Below are 19,565 nucleotides of genomic sequence, written 5' to 3' on the forward strand. Positions count from 1 at the left end.
TTCTTATGTATTCACCTTCTGTGCAACACCCACCTCTTTCCTATCTGTTGGTGGGATATGAAATCTGTTTCCTGTCTCATCTGTCATCGTAGTAACTCAGCCATGATGAGTTGAAGAGAAAGGGGCCAGTGTGAAGCGTGGTGGTTAGGGACTTGACTGGTTGGTTTCTCTGCCTCTCAAACACACACAGCTGTAGAACAGCTGTCTGATTCACAAGGAGAAAAAGGCAGCAATCCTGTCGCCTCAAAGATAGGCATCACACTCCCCCGTCTGGCTCCTCACGTCGCCCACACACGACTTCTATGCACAGATAAAACAACCACAGAACTTTGTGTTCTCTCATTCAGAGCTTTCAAATAGACTTGTGTAGAAGATAACAGGCCTTAAAGAGATTTAGCCCCGCCTCTGCGCAAATGGCACTCTATTCCCTTTGTAGTGGACTACTTTTGACCAGGACCCATAGGGAATAGGATGCACTACTTTTGACAGGGACCCGTAGGGTTGGACATCGGGTGCCATTTGGGACGTAGCCTCTCTCTGTGCCCAGAGATTTAAAGACCACAACACGTTGATTAACGTCTCTAAGCAAACAATAAAGATCTCATTTATCAGACACTTTGACGGAAAGTCACATACAGTTAGCAGCATTTGTAATCACACAGTGCCTGGGGCCCATGTAGGAATCGAGAGGAGAGGCGAGAGAAAGAAGAGTTTCACAATGAGTCTTTGTAAGAGCAGAGACATTTTATAGTCCCACAGCCACAGGCCCTCAGGATGCATTTCTCGCTCACACACAGCTGGACGTCAGTGTTTTATGGCCAGTGCTCTCTCCCCTGTAGCAGATGTGTCACACCCACAACTATGTGCAGCAGGCCTAAACCAACCAAAAAACAGCTATGGTCTGACTTTAGTACTTAGGCCTGTAGGAGTCAAATGTGGTAGAGTGGTTAGGCTAACTATAAAGGCTGCAAGCCACGACACACACAGAGAGAGCAGGCCCATTCAGGGGCCCGACCAGCTGGGCCCCGTAAATGTCAAAATCAGCTGACCCCACCTGCCGTGTGTGTGGCACTAGTGTTTTGGAGAGGACTCTGGTGTGGGGTCTCCAGGGACTGGCAATGACATGGGTCTGGGCAGGTGGCGGTGTTGTCTGGGGTAAAGTGGTGGAGTCCTCCACAGGACATCTCACACAACTGTGTGTTTTGGCTGGGGCCTCTTTATACTACCACTCTACAGCCAGGACAGAAAACAATGCTCTCTTTTTTCCCCCCTCACATTTTATTCACGTACCTTCAATCCTTGGACAGATCACATTCAAAAAGAAAAAGCCTTTTGTGTAAATGCCCTCTAAAACCAAAGACAATGCATCACACTGAAAAATACATTGCCATACACCCTGTTAAAATCAATCAACACCTATGACATATGCAGATATGCTAGATTACATAGTACAGGTCTAATACGCACTCTACTATATGCACATAACATATGAATAGGGGTTATATACAATTATAAACTGGGTGGTTTGAGCCCTGAATGCTGGCAGCCATGGTATATCAGACTATATGGTATGGCAAAACATTTATTTTTACTGCTCTAATTACGCTGGTAACCAGTTTATAATAGCAATAAGGCACCTCGGGGGTTTGTGATATGACCAATATACCACGGCTAAGGGCTGTATCCAGAACAGCCCTAAGCAGTGGTATATTGTCCATATACCACACGCCCTCGTGCCCTAGTGCCTAATTTATCATCAAAAAATGTATCTTTTCCCATTTGATTGAATAGGCTTTGTCCGAAATGGCACACCATTCGCTTTGTAGAGCTCTACTCAAATGGGCTGCGGCCAAAACTAGTTCATTATTCAGGTACCGGGGTGCCATTTCAGATTAGCACTAAAGTGTATTTATTTGTCTTGTTATATATATATTTTTTTTTACATATTAACACGCATAACCGTTTTCACAGGGGAGTAAAGCACAGTATTCAATGTTTCCCTGTCATCCTAGTAACCACACACTGTTTCTGTTGTTTGCGAGCATCTCACAGTACGCTATTACCCTCTACTTCACCATAAATAAAGAATTACAAAAATATACCTCACTTCGAACAGAACTGCAGCAAGAAAGGAGCTTGTCATGGAATTAAAAACAACTGAACGAAGGAGAATATGAGGGAGAGAGTGATGAGAGAAAGAATGAGAGTCTGGATAACAGTCTCTTTGGCTATCAATCCACTCCTGGCATGCTTTGCAATATGACAGAGTACAAGGAGTGGAATGTAAGCTAAAGAGACTGGCACCCAAGCTAGGAGAGAGAAGAGAGAGCTGGGTTTCCAGGACAACCTGTAAAGAGTGAGTGAATAGGCTGATATTGTGGTGAAGGACAGTATAAAGATCTGGCATGTCTTGAAGGAGTGGAGGTGGGATGGGTAGGCTGGGGTGGAGTGTCTTGAAGGAGTGGAGGTGGGATGGTTAGGCTGGGGTGGAGTGTCTTGAAGGAGTGGAGGTGGGATGGTTAGGCTGGGGTGGAATGTCTTGAAGGAGTGGAGGTGGGATGGATAGGCTGGGGTGGAATGTCTTGAAGGAGTGGAGGTGGGATGGGTAGGCTGGGGTGGAATGTCTTGAAGGAGTGGAGGTGGGATGTCTTGAAGGAGTGGAGGTGGGATGGATAGGCTGGGGTGGAGTGTCTTGAAGGAGTGGAGGTGGGATGTCTTGAAGGAGTGGAGGTGGGATGGATAGGCTGGGGTGGAGTGTCTTGAAGGAGTGGAGGTGGGATGGGTAGGCTGGGGTGGAATGTCTTGAAGGAGTGGAGGTGGGATGGGTAGGCTGGGGTGGAGTGTCTTGAAGGAGTGGAGGTGGGATGTCTTGAAGGAGTGGAGGTGGGATGGATAGGCTGGGGTGGAATGTCTTGAACGAGTGGAGGTGGGATGGGTAGGCTGGGGTGGAATGTCTTGAAGGAGTGGAGGTGGGATGGGTAGGCTGGGGTGGAATGTCTTGAAGGAGTGGAGGTGGGATGGGTAGGCTGGGGTGGAGTGTCTTGAAGGAGTGGAGGTGGGATGTCTTGAAGGAGTGGAGGTGGGATGGATAGGCTGGGGTGGAATGTCTTGAAGGAGTGGAGGTGGGATGGGTAGGCTGGGGTGGAATGTCTTGAAGGAGTGGAGGTGGGATGGGTAGGCTGGGGTGGAGTGTCTTGAAGGAGTGGAGGTGGGATGTCTTGAAGGAGTGGAGGTGGGATGGATAGGCTGGGGTGGAGTGTCTTGAAGGAGTGGAGGTGGGATGGGTAGGCTGGGGTGGAATGTCTTGAAGGAGTGGAGGTGGGATGGGTAGGCTGGGGTGGAGTGTCTTGAAGGAGTGGAGGTGGGATGTCTTGAAGGAGTGGAGGTGGGATGGATAGGCTGGGGTGGAATGTCTTGAAGGAGTGGAGGTGGGATGGGTAGGCTGGGGTGGAATGTCTTGAAGGAGTGGAGGTGGGATGGGTAGGCTGGGGTGGAGTGTCTTGAAGGAGTGGAGGTGGGATGTCTTGAAGGAGTGGAGGTGGGATGGATAGGCTGGGGTGGAATGTCTTGAAGGAGTGGAGGTGGGATGGGTAGGCTGGGGTGGAGTGTCTTGAAGGAGTGGAGGTGGGATGGTTAGGCTGGGGTGGAGTGTCTTGAAGGAGTGGAGGTGGGATGGTTAGGCTGGGGTGGAGTGTCTTGAAGGAGTGGAGGTGGGATGGTTAGGCTGGGCTGGAATGTTTTGAAGGAGTGGAGGTGGGATGGATAGGCTGGGGTGGAGTGTCTTGAAGGAGTGGAGGTGGGATGGGTAGGCTGGGGTGGAATGTCTTGAAGGAGTGGAGGTGGGATGGTTAGGCTGGGGTGGAATGTCTTGAAGGAGTGGAGGTGGGATGGTTAGGCTGGGGTGGAATGTCTTGAAGGAGTGGAGGTGGAATGGTTAGGCTGGGGTGGAGTGTCTTGAAGGAGTGGAGGTGGGATGGTTAGGCTGGGGTGGAGTGTCTTGAAGGAGTGGAGGTGGAATGGTTAGGACGGGTTGGAGGTGGGATGGTTAGGCTGGGGAGGGGGGGTCTCTGGTCTCCTGGGATGAGTTCCCTTTGTACCCCCACTCCATTTTGAAGAGCAACATGGAAGTTGTAGTTCTAGCGAGAGTTGTAGTTTAGTAAACAATGTGTAGAGGCCAGCCAGGCGGTTAAAAACTCTTCAAGTCCATGTTGATTTAGTGTGTACATTCACAGGTACACCCCGTCCTCCCAAAGGCTCAGGGGTGTGTGAAAACGGACATCTGTGCTACTTCTTCTTAGCATTGACACTCTTGCAGAGCCAGTTCATTCCGTCCTGAAAACAGGATGGGAGGAAAATTACATAATCAACTTCCTGAATTGAAAACACAAATTGCCCCTAAACCCTGTTGCATCTCACCTGTACCCCCTCCCCGGTGAGGGCAGAGCAGGACTGGATCTGCCAGACGCGGTCCCGGATGGTGTGCAGGTTAAGTCCCTCAGCGATCTCAGAGGCTGGGGCTGCCGTCAGCAGGTCCTGCTTGTTGGCAAATATCAGCACTGGAACCCCACTCAGCTTCTCCTCATCCAACAGCTCAGCCAGCTCCTAGAACACACACGTCAGCATGGGATCCCAATATAAACCTGTGTGTATGTAGAATATGCACGTTACACAGCACACAAACATCACTTGAGACAAGACTCACCTGCCCCGTCTCCTCAAATCTTTTTCTGTCTGCACTGTCGATGACGTAAATCTGAAACGCAGTAATGTTTCCATTCAAAAGTATTAGTAGCACACTTCTGGTGGTGTGTAAGTGTGTGTGTGTAAACATACAGTACCAGTCAAAAGTTTGGACACACCAACTCCTTCAAGGGTTTTTCTTTATTTGTACTATTTTCCATAATATAGAATAATAGTGAAGACATCAAAACTATGAAATAACACATATGGAATCATGTAGTAGCCCAAAACAGTGTTAAACAAATCTAAATATATTTTAGATTATTCAAAGTAGCCACCCTTTGCCTTGATGACAGCTTTGCACACTTGGCATTCTCTCAACCAGCTTCATGAGGTAGTCACCTGGAATGCATTTCAATAAAAGGTGTGCCTTATTAAAAGTTCATTTTTTGGAAATCGCTTTCCTTCTTAATGCATTCGAGCCAATCAGTTGTTTTGAGACAAGGTAGGGGTGGTATACAGAAGATAGCTCTATTTGGTAAAAGACCACGTCCAAATTATGTGAAGAACAGGTCTAATAAGCAAAGAAAACAACAGTCCATCATTACTTGAAGACATAAAGGTCAGTCAATCCGGAAAATTGCAAGAACTTTGAAAGTTTCTTCGAGTGCAGTTGCAAAAACCATCAAGCGCTATGATGAAACTGGATCTCATGCTGCAGAGGATACGTTCATTAGAGTTACCAGCCTCAGAAATTGCAGCCCAAATAAATGCTCCACAGAGTTCAAGTAACAGACATCTCAACATCAACTGTTCAGAGGAGACTGCGTGAATCAGGCATTCATGGTCGAATTGCTGCAAAGAAACCACTACTGAAGGACACCAATAAGAAGAAACTTGCTTGGGCCAAGAAACACGAGCAATGGACATTAGATGGGTGGAAATAAGTCCTTTGGTCTGATGAGTCCAAATTGGAGATTTATCTTTGTGAGACGCAGTGTGGGTGAACGGATGATCTCTGCATTTGTGGTTCCCACCGTGAAGCACGGAGGAGGAGGTTTGATGGTGTTTTGCTGGTAACACTATCAGTGAGCTATTTATTATTCAAGGCAGACTTAACCGGCATGACTACCACAGCATTCTGCAGTGATATGCCATGTGTTATTTCATAGTTTTGATGTCTTCACTATTATTCTACAATGTAGAAAATAGTACAAATAAAGAAAAACCCTTGAATGAGTAGGTGTGACTGGTACTATTTATATATATATATACATACATACACACAGTTGAAGTTTACAAACACCTTAGCCAAATACATTTAAACTCCTTTTTTCACAATTCCTGACATTTAATCCTTGTAAAAATGCCCTGTCTTAGGTCAGTTAGGATCACCACTTTATTTTAAGAATGTGAAATGTCAGAATAATAGTAGAGAATGATTTATTTCAGCTTTTATTTCTTTCATCACATTCCCAGTGGGTCAGAAGTTAACATACACTCAATTAGTATTTGGTAGTATTGCCTTTAAATTGTTTCACTTGGGTCAAACGTGTCGGGTAGCCTTCCACAAGCTTCCCACAATAAGTTGGGTGAATTTTGTCCCATTCCTCCTGACAGAGCTGATGTAACTGAGTCAGGTTTGTAGGCCTCCTTGCTCGCACACGCTTTTTCAGTTCTGCCCACAAATTGTCTATGGGATTGAGGTCAGGGCTTTGTGATGGCCACTCCAATACCTTGACTTTGTTGTCCTTAAGCCATTTTGCCACAACTTTGGAAGTATGCTTGTGGTCATTGTCCATTTTGAAGACCCATTTGTGACCAAGTTTTAACTTCCTGACTGATGTCTTGAGATGTTGCTTCAATATATCCACATAATTTTCCTTCTCATGATGCCATCTATTTTGTGAAGTGCACCAGTCCCTCCTGCAGCTAAGCACCACCGCAACATGATGCTGCCACTCCCATTCTTCACGGTTGGGATGGTGTTCTTTGGCTTGCAAGCATCCCCCTTTTTCCTCCAAACATAACGATGGGCATTATGGCCAAACAGTTCTATTTTTGTTTGACCAGAGGATATTTCTCCAAAAAGTACAATCTTTGTCCCCGTGTGCAGTTGCAAACCGTAGTCTGGCTTTTTTATGGCGGTTTTGGAGCAGTGGCTTCTTCCTTGCCGAGCGGCCTTTCAGGTTATGTTGATATAGGACTCGTTTTACTGTGGATATAGATACTTTTGTCCCTGTTTCCTCCACGATCTTTGCTGTTGTTCTGGGATTGATTTGCACTTTTCGCACCAAAGTACGTTCATCTCTAGGAGATAGAACGCGTCTCCTTCCTGAGCGGTATGACGGCTGCGTGGTCCCATGGTGTTTATACTTGCGGACTATTGTTTGTACAGATGAACGTAGTACCTTCAGGCATTTGGAAATTGCTCCCAAGGATGAACCAGACTTTCTGAGGTCTCAGCTGATTTCTTTTGATTTTCCCATGATTTCAGGCAAAAAGGCATTGAGTTTGAAGGTAGGCTTTGAAATACATTCACAGGTACACCTCCAATTGACTCAAATGATGTCAATTAGTATATCAGAAGCTTCTAAAGCCATGACATCATTTTCTGGAATTTTCCAAGCTGTTTAAAAGGCACAGTCAACATAGTGTATGTAAACTTCTGACCCACTGGAATTGTGATATAGTGAATTATAAGTGAAATAATCTGTCTGTAAACAATTGTTGGAAAAATTACTTGTGTCATGCACAAAGTAGATGTCCTAACCGACTTGCCAAAACTATAGTTTGTTAACAAGAAATTTGTGGAGTGGTTGAAAAACGAGTTTTAATGACTCCAACCTAAGTGTATGTAAACTTCAACTGATATATACACTGCTCAAAAAAATAAAGGAAACACTTAAACAACACAATGTAACTCCAAGTCAATCACACTTCTGTGAAATCAAACTGTCCACTTACAAAGCAACACTGATTGACAATAAATTTCACATGCTGTTGTGCAAATGGAATAGACAACAGGTGGAAATTATAGGCAATTAGCAAGACACCCCCAATAAAGGAGTGGTTCTGCAGGTGGTGACCACAGCCCACTTCTCAGTTCCTATGCTTCCTGGCTGATGTTTTGGTCACTTTTGAATGCTGGCGATGCTTTCACTCTAGTGGTAGCATGAGACGGAGTCTACAACCCACACAAGTGGCTCAGGTAGTGCAGCTCATCCAGGATGGCACATCAATGCGAGCTGTGGCAAGAAGGTTTGCTGTGTCTGTCAGCGTAGTGTCCAGAGCATGGAGGCGCTACCAGGAGACAGGCCAGTACATCAGGAGACGTGGAGGAGGCCGTAGGAGGGCAACAACCCAGCAGCAGGACCGCTACCTCCGCCTTTGTGCAAGGAGGAGCACTGCCCGAGCCCTGCAAAATGACCTCCAGCAGGCCACAAATGTGCATGTGTCTGCTCAAACGGTCAGAAACAGACTCCATGAGGGTGGTATGAGGGCCCGACGTCCACAGGTGGGGGTTGTGCTTACAGCCCAACCCCGTGCAGGACGTTTGGCATTTGCCAGAGAAAACTAAGATTGGCAAATTCGCCACTGGCGCCCTGTGCTCTTCACAGATGAAAGCAGGTTCACACTGAGCACATGTGACAGAGTCTGGAGACGCCGTGGAGAACGTTCTGCTGCCTGCAACATCCTCCAGCATGACCGGTTTGGCAGTGGGTCAGTCGTGGGGTGGCATTTCTTTGGGGGGCCGCACAGCCCTCCATGTGCTCGCCAGAGGTAGCCTGACTGCCATTAGGTACTGAGATGAGATCCTCAGACCCCTTGTGAGACCATATGCTGGTGCGGTTGGCCCTGGGTTCCTCCTAATGCAAGACAATGCTAGACCATGTGGCTGGAGTGTGTCAGCAGTTCCTGCAAGAGGAAGGCATTGATGCTATGGACTGGCCCGCCCGTTCCCCAGACCTGAATCCAATTGAGCACATCTGGGACATCATGTCTCGCTCCATCTACCAACGCCACGTTGCACCACAGACTGTCCAGGAGTTGGCGGATTCTTTAGTCCAGGTCTGGGAGGAGATCCCTCAGGAGACCATCCGCCACCTCATCAGGAGCATGCCCAGGCGTTGTAGGGAGGCCACACACACTACTGAGCCTCATTTTGACTTGTTTTAAGGACATTACATCAAAGTTGGATCAGCCTGTAGTGTGGTTTTCCACTTTAATTTTGAGTGTGACTCCAAATCCAGACCTCCATGGGTTGATAAATTTGATTTCCATTGATAATTTTTGTGTGATTTTGTTGTCAGCACATTCAACTATGTAAAGAAAAAAGTATTTAATAAGAATATTTCATTCATTCAGATCTAGGATGTGTTATTTTAGTGTTCCCTTTATTTTTTTGAGCAGTGTATATAAATATATATATAAATAAATAGTCGTTCCCCCATGAAGGAAGCTATGGTTAAGCCACTCACCAGCACATCAGTGTTCTCAAAGTAGTTTCTCCAGTAGGGTCTGATCTTCCTCTGTCCCCCGATGTCCCACACATTCAACTTAAAACCCTGAGACTGAACACTCTTTATGTTGAAGCCCTGGAGAGAGAGAGAGGGTTTATAAGTGATAGTCTAGCACAAATAACACCCCCCAAACCCCTAGTGATGTGCGTATGTGTTCCCCAGTAGTACTGTACCTGTGTGGGGGTGATGTGACTGATGTCCTCGGAAGCCAGTTGTTTCAGCAGAGTGGTCTTTCCCCCGTTGTCCAAACCCAGCAACAAGATCCGAACCTCCTGATCTGGTGTGCTCTTTAGCTTCCGAAGGATTGACAGCAAACCCTGCAACATATCAAAACCCGATCCGTTATCCCGACTCGTGACATGAGCAATGGAGCAGCAACAGGAGCCTAGCTGCTTTCTAAATTAGCTAACTACAGTAACTAGCTATCTGGCTACTCGCATCCCTCCACAACAGGCTGGTCAATTGCCTGCGACTCGAGCCTCAAGGATGCGCAGAGAGAACACAGAAAATAGAAGATGATTCTCGAACTAATTATTCTCTCTCTCTCTAGGAATTCACCGTGGTTACAAATATGGAAAGCGTTCTGAAGCGACTGAGCTAGCTAACTAATTATGTAGCTAGCAACAGTTTCAAAGGGTTTAGCTATGCTAGGCTGCTAATCTCATGATAAACCAACAGAGCAACAAGACCGCGGCAGTCAGCTTTTCCCCAAAAATCTACATTTTTCACCAATTTATGAATGTCTTAAAAGGTACAGTGGCAACATTTTGAACAATCGTATTGTTAATTATGCCTTTATTTGATTCGATCTACATTATAATAGCTATTTATCGCAATAAATTCAACTCACCATCTTGTTGCTTTATCTCCCCAATACGCTACCGATGTTACTAGGGCCCCTAGTAGGGGGTGATGACGTTGTACACAAGTTCACGCGAGAGCACAACAAGTGTGGGCGTAAACTAGGGCACGCCACTTAGCATTATAATTAGCTACTTTAGCTATTAACAAAAGCTCTGTCAACTAACAATTCCCAACGTAAATTGGTCCCACGATTGAAATACATTGTGTACTAGTGGAGGCATAAATAACAACAAGCTATCTTATTTATTTATCATTGTGTCGTTTTAGCTGGATATAAATTAGTAACGTTAGCTAGCTAACAAGCATTGTTGTCATGTTCTTATTTGCAATGTATTTTGTGTTTGATTTAGAAAGAGAAAAGTCAAGATCTTTTGCGTGCATATTTTAAAGGATGAGATGACTGAAAGTTCATATAATAATGTATTCCTTAAGTTATTTTTCGAGAGAGAGTGAGCTGCTCCGGTCTGCAGAGGAGGCGGTGCCAGTGCCAAGTGCACCCTTCCCTACTACGCAAACAACTACAATCCCCAGTTGAAACAATTAGCAATAGCAAGTTGTAACATTTTTGCAGTTCAGCTCTGAAAGGTAACGTATGTGTTACGTTGTTTTGTTTGTATTTATTGATACAGTTACAGTACGATTGTTTCGCTCTATGTTTTGCACCGTTTCGTATTTCTGGACGTGCTTGTTGGACACAGCTGCTATTGTCCATACTTTGCAAAATGCGGCTAACTTGACAGGCAAGTTGTATCGGGCTGTTGAATGACAGCTTTACGGTGATTACAAGAATGTCCCCACAATATGTGATGGTCCAATTCATATGTGAGTGCAGCTGTTCTAGACATGAAATCGCAGATGCACTTGGCAAAGGATCGATGTCAACAATTATTCTCGACTGTCTTGTAAGATTGCATCGCATGTTTAGCTAGGTACTTGTTTCCTGCTGCAGTTTAAGTTAATTGCCTTTTTATGGTAGTTTCTCTATCTCTCATGGTTGAACTGTTAGGACCCATTAGTAACCAGTACCTTAATGTCCTAGTCTGCTTTCCCTCATGTGCTACAGTTCTGCAGAACAGGTTTCACACCCTGTGTTTTTAGATAAGTGCAGATGAAGGAAGAGACAAGGAAAGGGGTTTTTGAGATGCAGAGGTAGATGATTGACATCCAGTCTAACTAGACTGCCCTGTGGAAAATGAATACCTGTGGTTGATCATAGCCTTGCCTCAGACAAGTCCCAACCTCATCACATCACATGCTTTAAGGCTTCTCTTCAACTCTCTCACCCCCTCTTATTCATTAACATCTTCCTCCCTGCACCTTTCTCTCCCTCTGCCCTTACTCTCTAATTCTCTTCACACCACCAATACCAAACGTTTGCTAATTAATTAATTTGTTCATATATTTATTTGTTTGTTCATATGTTGCTGTACTGAGATGCTAGATGCTATTCTGCTCAGTCAGTGTGCAGCTGCAGCAGAGAGAGTACACACCATGACCCTGCTGTTCAAACAAACAACTCTGGTTCCAGCCTGCTTCTAGCTTTCCCAGGGCCTGTGTGCATCTCAAAAGTCTTGACTGGCCTCCTCTCCTCCTCCTCCCCCCCCCCCGCCTGATATCCTATCTCTGGCTGTTTGAAATAGGCAGGAAATGCTCCTTTGAATAACTTTGGAAGGGTGGATGATTAATTGATTGATTATAAATGAAATCATTGGTCAGTTCACTTTGTTGCGTGAGAGATAGAAACACACTGCAGGAACCGCAGGGAGGTCAAATCAAAGTTTATCTGTCACGTGCGCCGAATACAACAGGTGTAGACCTTACAGTGAAATGCTTACTTACAGGCTCTAACCAATAGTGAGAAAGGTGTGTGTGTGTGTCACGTGCGCCGAATACAACAGGTGTAGACCTTACAGTGAAATGCTTACTTACAGGCTCTAACCAATAGTGAGAAAGGTGTGTGTGTGTGTAAGTAAAGAAATAAAACAACAGTAAAAATACATTTTAAAATAAGAGTAGCAAGGCTATATACAGACACCGGTTAGTCAGGCTTATTGAGGTAGTATGTACATGTAGATATGGTTAAAGTGACTATGCATATATGATGAACAGAGAGTAGCAGTAGCGTAAAAGGAGGGGTTGGTGGGAGGTGGGACACAATGCAGATAGCCCAGTTAGCCAATGTGCGGGAGCACTGGTTGGTCGGGCCAATTGAGGTAGTATGTACACATATGTATGGTTAAAGTGACTATGCATATAAGATAAACAGAGAGTAGCAGCAGCGTAAAAGAGGGGTTGGGGGGGGGGGGGGGCACACAATGTAAATAGTCCGGGTAACCATTGTTTACCTGTTCAGAAGTCTTATGGCTTGGGGGTAAAAACTATTGAAGCCTTTTTGTCCTAGACTTGGCACTCCGGTACCGCTTGCCATGCGGTAGTAGAGAGAACAGTCTATGACTGGGGTGGCTGCTGTCTTTGACAATTTTTAGGTCCTTCCTCTGACAACGCCTGGTGTAGAGCTCCTGGATGGCAGGCAGCTTTGCCTCAGTGATGTACTGGGCCGTACGCACTACCCTCTGTAGTGCATTGCGGTCTGAGGCTGAGCAATTGCCGTACCAGGCAGTGATGCAACCGGTCAGGATGCTCTCGATGTTGCAGCTGTAGAACCTTTTGAGGATCTCAGGACCCATGCCAAATCTTTTTAGTTTCCTGAAGGGGAAAGGCTTTGTCGTGCCCTCTTCACGACTGTCTTGCGGTGTTTGGACCATTCTAGTTTGTTGTTGATGTGGACACCAATGAATTTGAAGCTCTCAACCTGCTCCACTACAGCCCCGTCGATGAGAATGGGGGCGTGCTCGGTGCTCCTTTTCCTGTAGTCCACAATTATCTCCTTAGTCTTGGTTACGTTGAGGGATAGGTTGTTATTCTGGCACCACCCGGCCAGGTCTCAGCCTATAGGGAGGAAGTCAGTCTCGTCGTTGTCGGTGATCAGGCCTACCACTGTTGTGTCGTCTGCAAACTTAATGATGGGGTTGGACTCGTGCCTGGCCATGCAGTCGTGGGTGAACAGGGAGTACAGGAGGGAACTGAGCATGCACCCCTGGGGAGCTCCAGTGTTGAGGATCAGTGTGGCAGATGTGTCGTTATCTACCCTTCCTGACGGGGGGGGGGGCCGTCAGGAAGTCCAGGATCCAGTTGCAGAGGGAGGTGTTTAGTCCCAGGTTCCTTAGCTTAGTGATGAGCTTTGAGGGTACTATGGTATTTGAACTCTGAGCTGTAGTCAATGAATAGCATTCTCACATAGGTGTTCCTTTTGTCCAGGTGGGAAAGGGCAGTGTGGAGTGCAATAGAGATTGCATCATCTGTGGATCTATTTGGGCGGTATGCAAATTGGAGTTGGTCTAGGGTTTCTGGGATAATGGTGTTGATGTGAGTCATTACCAGCCTTTCAAAGCACTTCATGGCTACAGACGTGAGTGATACGGGTCTGTAGTCATTTATACAGGTTGCCTTTGTGTTCTTGGGCACAGGGACTATGGTGGTCTGCTTGAAGCTTGTTGGTATTACAGACTCAATCAGGGACATGTTGAAAATGTCAGTGAAGACACCTGCCAGTTGGTCAGCACATGCCCGGAGCACACGTCCTGGTAATCCGTCTGGCCCCGCAGCCTTGTGTATGTTGACCTGTTTAAAGGTCTTACTCACGTCGGCTCCCAGGTCTGCCCCAGGGTTGGGTTCAAAGGTTATGGCTAACTGGTCAGAGCAGGTTTGATTGGTTAGAAAGTAGATTACCCACTGAACCCTGGGAGGGGAGATTTGTTTTTTACAAAGGAAAATGTGAATGATATGATACTGTAATAACATAGGTTGTCTCAAGATTAGACCTATGCTTTATTAGGTCTACTAAAGTGGGCAATTCTCACAACTGAAAACAGGAAAAAGAATCAACATGTCTTTCTGTTCTTGCAGGGGCAGGCCGGAGGGGCTGATTGGACCACGTTGATGTAGGTACAGCACCAAGGAGCTAAACGGTGACTGCAGACTCAACTCAGTTTGGGACGGCCGAGGTGGTTTGGAGACCTTGTTTGTGACTTTAGACCTAGGTGGTGAGGCGGAGGGTTACGATGGCTGTGAGCAGGTTTGACATAGATGCGCTGCGGTGGGATCAGTCCACGTTTATTGGCAGACTGAAGCACTTTGTCAACATCACAGACTGGAGCACAGCACTACTGCCAGACTCACGACTGGACAAGTCTAAAGCACTGGTGGAGAGCTGCAGGTAACGCACACACACCACTGTGAAGTACACGCACACACAGATACCTCGAGGTTAGAGCGGTGGGCCAGTAAACGTAAGGTCGCTGGTTCGAATTCCTTGAGCAAGGCCCTATTTTCTCCAGGGACGCTGGTAAAATAGTGGACCCTGGCTCTGACTCCAGCTCTCTGCATGTGTCTCTGAGTTGGGATATCCTAGAAACACATTTCAAATACACACTTGTACACTAAATGCTGTTTGGCTGACAGCTGTGGTATATCAGCATACCACCCTGCATACCACTTCAGGCATGCCTCTGAAACTAAGCAGGGTTGGTCCTGGTCAGTCCCTGGATGGGAGACCAGATACTGCTGGAAGTGGTGTTGGAGGGCCAGTAGGAGGCACTCTTTCATCTGGTCTAAAAAATATCCCATTGCCCCAGGGCAGTGATTGGGGAAATTGCCCTGTGTAGGGTGCTGTCTTTCAGATGGGATGTTAAATGGGTGTCCTGACTCTCTGTGGTTATTAAAGATCCCATGGCACTTGTCGTAAGAGTAGGAGTGTTAACCCTGGTGTCCTGGCTACATTCCCAATCTGGCCCTCAAACCATCACGGTCACCTAATAATCCCCAGTTTACGATTGGCTCATTCATCCCCCTCTCCCCTGTAACTATTCCCCAGGTCGTTGCTGTAAATGAGAACGTGTTCTCAGTCAACTTACCTGGTAAAATAACGGATAAATAAAATAAACAAAAAAATCAGACCGTGTACCACGGGTATGACAAAACATGTATTTCTACTGCTCTAATCACGTTGGTAACCAGTTTATAATAGCAATAAGGCACCTCGGGGGTTTGTGGTATATTTATTTTTAGTTCTTTTTTATCTTTATTTAACTAGGCAAGTCAGTTAAGAACAAATTCTTATTTTCAATGACGGCCTAGGAACAGTGGGTTAACTGCCTTGTTCAGGGGCAGAACGACAGATTTTGTACCTTGTCAGCTCGGGGATTCGATCTTGCAACCTTTCGGTTACTAGTCCGACGCTCTAACCTGGGTAGATATAACCTGGGTAGATATATCCTGGGTAGATATATGGCCATATAACACGGCTAAGGGCTGTATCCAGGCATTGCGTCATGCATAAGAACAGCACTTAGCCGTAGTATATTGGCCGTATACCACACCGCCTTGTACCTTATTGCTTAATTATACCACTGTGAAGTAGTAATTTCTCTGCAGTGTTATATCTACAGTGGTTGTTCCTCATGATGAGAACCTGGTTTATGTGTGGTTCTCCTGTTCTAGAGCATCTTCCCTTCCCCCTGGCACCACAGAGGAACAGCTGCATTACGCCAAGAAGCTCTATGACTCCGCCTTTCACCCAGACACCGGCGATCGCATGAACCTGATTGGTCGAATGTCCTTCCAAGTGCCCGGAGGGATGGCCATAACAGGCGGTATGCTACAGTTCTACAGGTACGTACACACACACATATATATATATTTCTGACAGAATTATCGATCTATAGATGAACCAAAGATAGGTGAGTTTGGTGCAATGACTTCTAGTCATGTATTTCAAACCTTTCTCTCTCTCGGACAGTCCCTACTGTAGTGTTCTGGCAGTGAGTGAATAAGTCGTTCAACGTTCTAGTCAACTACACCAACGGAAACGCTGCTTCCCCCATCACCTCCAAGTAAGACCATGCAGACCACACACACACAGCTACGCTGAATGTAATGCACATGGAGAATATCAAGCGCTGTTTATATGTCTTACACTCTATCTCTGCTCTCCCTCCTCAGTCAGATAGGAGTAGCCTATTTAACTGCAACTAGCACTGCTCTAGCTACTGCTGTGGGACTCAACCTCTACACAAAGGTACAGTTTGATGCACAGACACACACACACACACACACACACTGGTTTGATTGATTACATGTTCCACTTCCCCTTCCTGTCTTGTCTCTGCCCCTTCCTGTAGAAAGCTCCTCCCCTGGTGGCGCCCTGGGTTCCATTTGCGTCAGCTAACTGTCAATATCCCAATGAGGCAACAGTGAGTTCATCTGTGCTCCTAGTGTATTAGCATCCCCATGAAGACACAACAGTGAGTTCATCTGTGCTCCTAGTGTATTAGCATCCCCATGAAGACACAACAGTGAGTTCATCTGTGCTCCTAGTGTATTAGCATCCCCATGAAGACACAACAGTGAGTTCATCTGTGCTCCTAGTGTATTAGCATCCCCATGAAGACACAACAGTGAGTTGTTGACCATCTCCTTCTCTCCTCTCAGAGAGCTCCTGAATGGCATCGCTGTAACAGATGAGAATGGAAACAAACTGGGTCATTTCAAGGTAATGTTTGAATAATTAAATATTCTACTAAATATCGTATTTCTGACTGTTATACAAGAGCAGAAAAATGAACATTTTCCTCTTACACTCGACAGAAAGCAGCTGTGGAGGGCATCACCCAGGTGGTAATTTCCCGGGTTACCATGGCAGCACCGGGCATGAGTACGTGTCAAAGGTTTAAGAGGGAGGGCTGTAGAATTTGAGATCAGTCCTCGCTCCATAGACAATGGAAAGTGGAGCGTGATCCTGTTACTCCCTACAATGACTCATTCCTCTCCTTCTTTTTCCACCTGCCCTCCTTTATCTACTTTCTCTTCTCCTGTGCCCCCTCTCTTCTCCTAGTCATTCTCCCCATCATCATGCAGAGACTGGAGGATAACAGGTTTATGCAGGTGGGCCTTTAATCAAAACAACAAATTCTGCTACTAGACATGCATAGGCTAACTAGCTACAATGTTATTGAATAAACATTGAGTTACAGTTCTGTTGACTAAATATCCAGTTACGCTGTTCTTGACTAAGTGTGCTTGGAGTGCAGATTGAGGTGCTGTTTGGTGAGCTAACCAGCTAACCAGCTAACCAGCCCTGTCTTTCTGTTAACAGAGGATCACCTTCGTCCACGGACCTTTACAAGTGATAGTGGTGGTAGCGTTGTAAGTAGGACTGTTTAGGAGGTTTCACCATGAAGATTGTTGTTTGGTACTACATTTCTCAGGGTGTGCCAAATGGCACCCTATTCCCTATATAGTGCACTACTTTTAACTAGAGCCCTATGGGGCCCTAGCCAAAAGTAGTGCACCATGTAGTAGGGAATAGGTTACCATTTGGGACACAAACGTACTTGTCTCTGTCTTAGTGGGCACACAGTCACCTAACCCTCCATGTCTGTTTTGCAGCCTGGTCTTCATGGTGCCGGTAGCCTGCTCCCTGTTCTCTCAGCAATGGTAAGTAGCTTGTCGACTGGGCAGCGTTTAGTAGGGCCCCTCCATGATGTAGTAGCTGTTTTAGCATCTCATCTTTACGATCAGCAAAGGCATGTTGTAGGTGTTGTGGAAATTCTTACACAGGGACACTCGAAGTCAATCTTAAATGAATCATTGTTTATTGTCAGCGCGCTGGAAGGGTTCCAACAAACTTGATGGACCATAATGAACGTCTGGCAGAAGCTCTAACGGGGCAGTCCCCTTAGTTCTCTTACATACTGCAGGGCAAGTCATATTTACATGATTTAGCTTATTCTTAATTAATTAATCATTAACGTTTGCTTCATTCATGTGACTGACCAATACCTCACGAGGCTTCTTCTCTCTAAGCTGAGACCTTGAAACTGAAATATCTTTCGTTCTCAAAACAAGGTCTGGGTGTACTGCTAAATTGCAGATATTGATAAGTGAGGATTTGTTCAGTCAGTCACTTGCATGAACACAGAAATTAGTTATTAGAAAAGCACAAGTATAACATTTCCATCACATAGGATAGTGCTCAAGATCACACCTACAGTAACATATTAGACTTGGTTTGGATCTCACTCTGTCTTCCTCTCACTTTCTTTCAGCTCCATGGGCAGTGTACAATACGTCTACTTCAACAAGGGCCTCTGAACACACACACACCTGCCTTATTAATCATCAGCCAAACAGGGAGAGCATCTGAATTTTTTTAACAAAATGAGCCAATCAGCATCCTCGGCAATGTCCAATAGGAACGCTTGTAGGAGAAATAGCTTTCTCCTGGTTTGTCTTTGTTTATTTTCAACAAATCTTTGTGACTGAAGTGGAGATGTTCTCCAGAAGACACTGGAAAAAGGTCAAATTTTAAGTACAGTGGCACATCCCATCCCTGCATTGAGGTGCGTTTTCGACCCATATCTCATGACGGCGCCACGTGTCTTAATGTAGCCATGACTGTATTCTGACCCCAGTGCAGCTCGGTTTAAACAAGTGTAACGGTAGGGTCAGTCTCTTCTTGCAATTAAAAGAGTTAAAGTGTGTGTAATTAATAAATATATATATATATATTCTCTTTTTATACTTCTGTCCATAATGTTAATTTCATACAGTGTATGATTCAAGTGACGCTACTAACCATGTACACTTTGTGCTGTCTGAAAATCTTCAATCACACATTTCAGCCTCTTTAGAAAACTGTCTGGAAGGACAATGACCCTTTGGACATTGTGTGTGTCCCAAATATCATTTGCGTCTCAAATGGCACTCTATTTCCTACATAGTGCACTTCTTTTGACCAGAGCCATTTGGGTGCCATTTCAGAAGCAGCCTGTGTTAGTGACTCTTGACCTAAGATTAAACTATGACCAACTGTGTGTGTACACATATCAGTGTTGGGTGCAAATGAACTGTAGTGTATTGCCCAAACAATGTGATGCCATATCAGGAATGGACGTTTACTAAAGCCATCATGCAAGGTGTTCTATAGAATGTTCTGTGGTTTTGCCCTAAGATCTATGCATCAGTGTTCTGAGTCTATGGTTCCACAGTTTAGTGTTCTAGAATGCTTGTGTTCACATACGCTGAAGTGAAGCGAGCCTAGCCAATGTACATTTGGCTGAGTGGTGAAGAAGTCATTGATGCCACCAGATTTCTATTGACAAGTATAATTTATTCTCATTGACTAAACTGTCTTGGTGCATTTTGTTTCAGAATTCTAGTTCCACCCTCTCTGTACTACAGTCAGTCAAGAACTGAAAGACTGGGATATACATGGGTATTATACACTGATTCTTCTCTAATGGAGTTAGCCTCTGCCAAGTCCTCAACAATCGGATGTTCCAGTTTTCAGGGGAAATGTAAAGAGCTTGTGACGCGACTTCCGTTTTTGGACGTTAACAAGGCGACACTCCACTTAACTCCTCCACTTAACACCTCTCC

The 19,565-nt window shown here is 45.5% G+C and overlaps 1 protein-coding gene and 1 pseudogene across 1 annotated transcript; one reads left to right on the top strand and one right to left on the bottom strand.

The window, feature by feature from the left end:
* Window positions 1–1,259: 1,259 nt before the first annotated feature.
* On the bottom strand, window positions 1,260–10,170 carry LOC139580404 (ADP-ribosylation factor-like protein 3). The gene is made up of 6 exons (XM_071409037.1): window positions 10,054–10,170; window positions 9,377–9,520; window positions 9,162–9,278; window positions 4,703–4,753; window positions 4,417–4,602; window positions 1,260–4,332 (listed from the first exon to the last, which is right to left on the bottom strand). The coding sequence occupies exons 1-6, from the start codon at window positions 10,054–10,056 to the stop codon at window positions 4,285–4,287; spliced, it is 549 nt and encodes a 182-aa protein (XP_071265138.1). The 5' UTR covers window positions 10,057–10,170; the 3' UTR covers window positions 1,260–4,284.
* Window positions 10,171–10,182: 12 nt separating this feature from the next.
* Window positions 10,183–18,703, top strand: LOC139580405 (sideroflexin-2-like; annotated as a pseudogene).
* Window positions 18,704–19,565: the final 862 nt, after the last annotated feature.

This window comes from Salvelinus alpinus, chromosome 7 (genome assembly GCF_045679555.1).
Source record: "Salvelinus alpinus chromosome 7, SLU_Salpinus.1, whole genome shotgun sequence".
Lineage (NCBI taxonomy): Eukaryota > Metazoa > Chordata > Actinopteri > Salmoniformes > Salmonidae > Salvelinus > Salvelinus alpinus.

Excerpts from the sequence above, each read along its gene's own strand:
- LOC139580404 (XM_071409037.1), bottom strand. Across the intron at positions 9,279-9,376 it reads GTCACATCACCCCCACACAG|GGCTTCAACATAAAGAGTGT; the intron begins GTACAGTACTAC and ends CTCTCTCTCCAG. Across the intron at positions 4,754-9,161 it reads TTGAGAACACTGATGTGCTG|ATTTACGTCATCGACAGTGC; the intron begins GTGAGTGGCTTA and ends ACTGCGTTTCAG.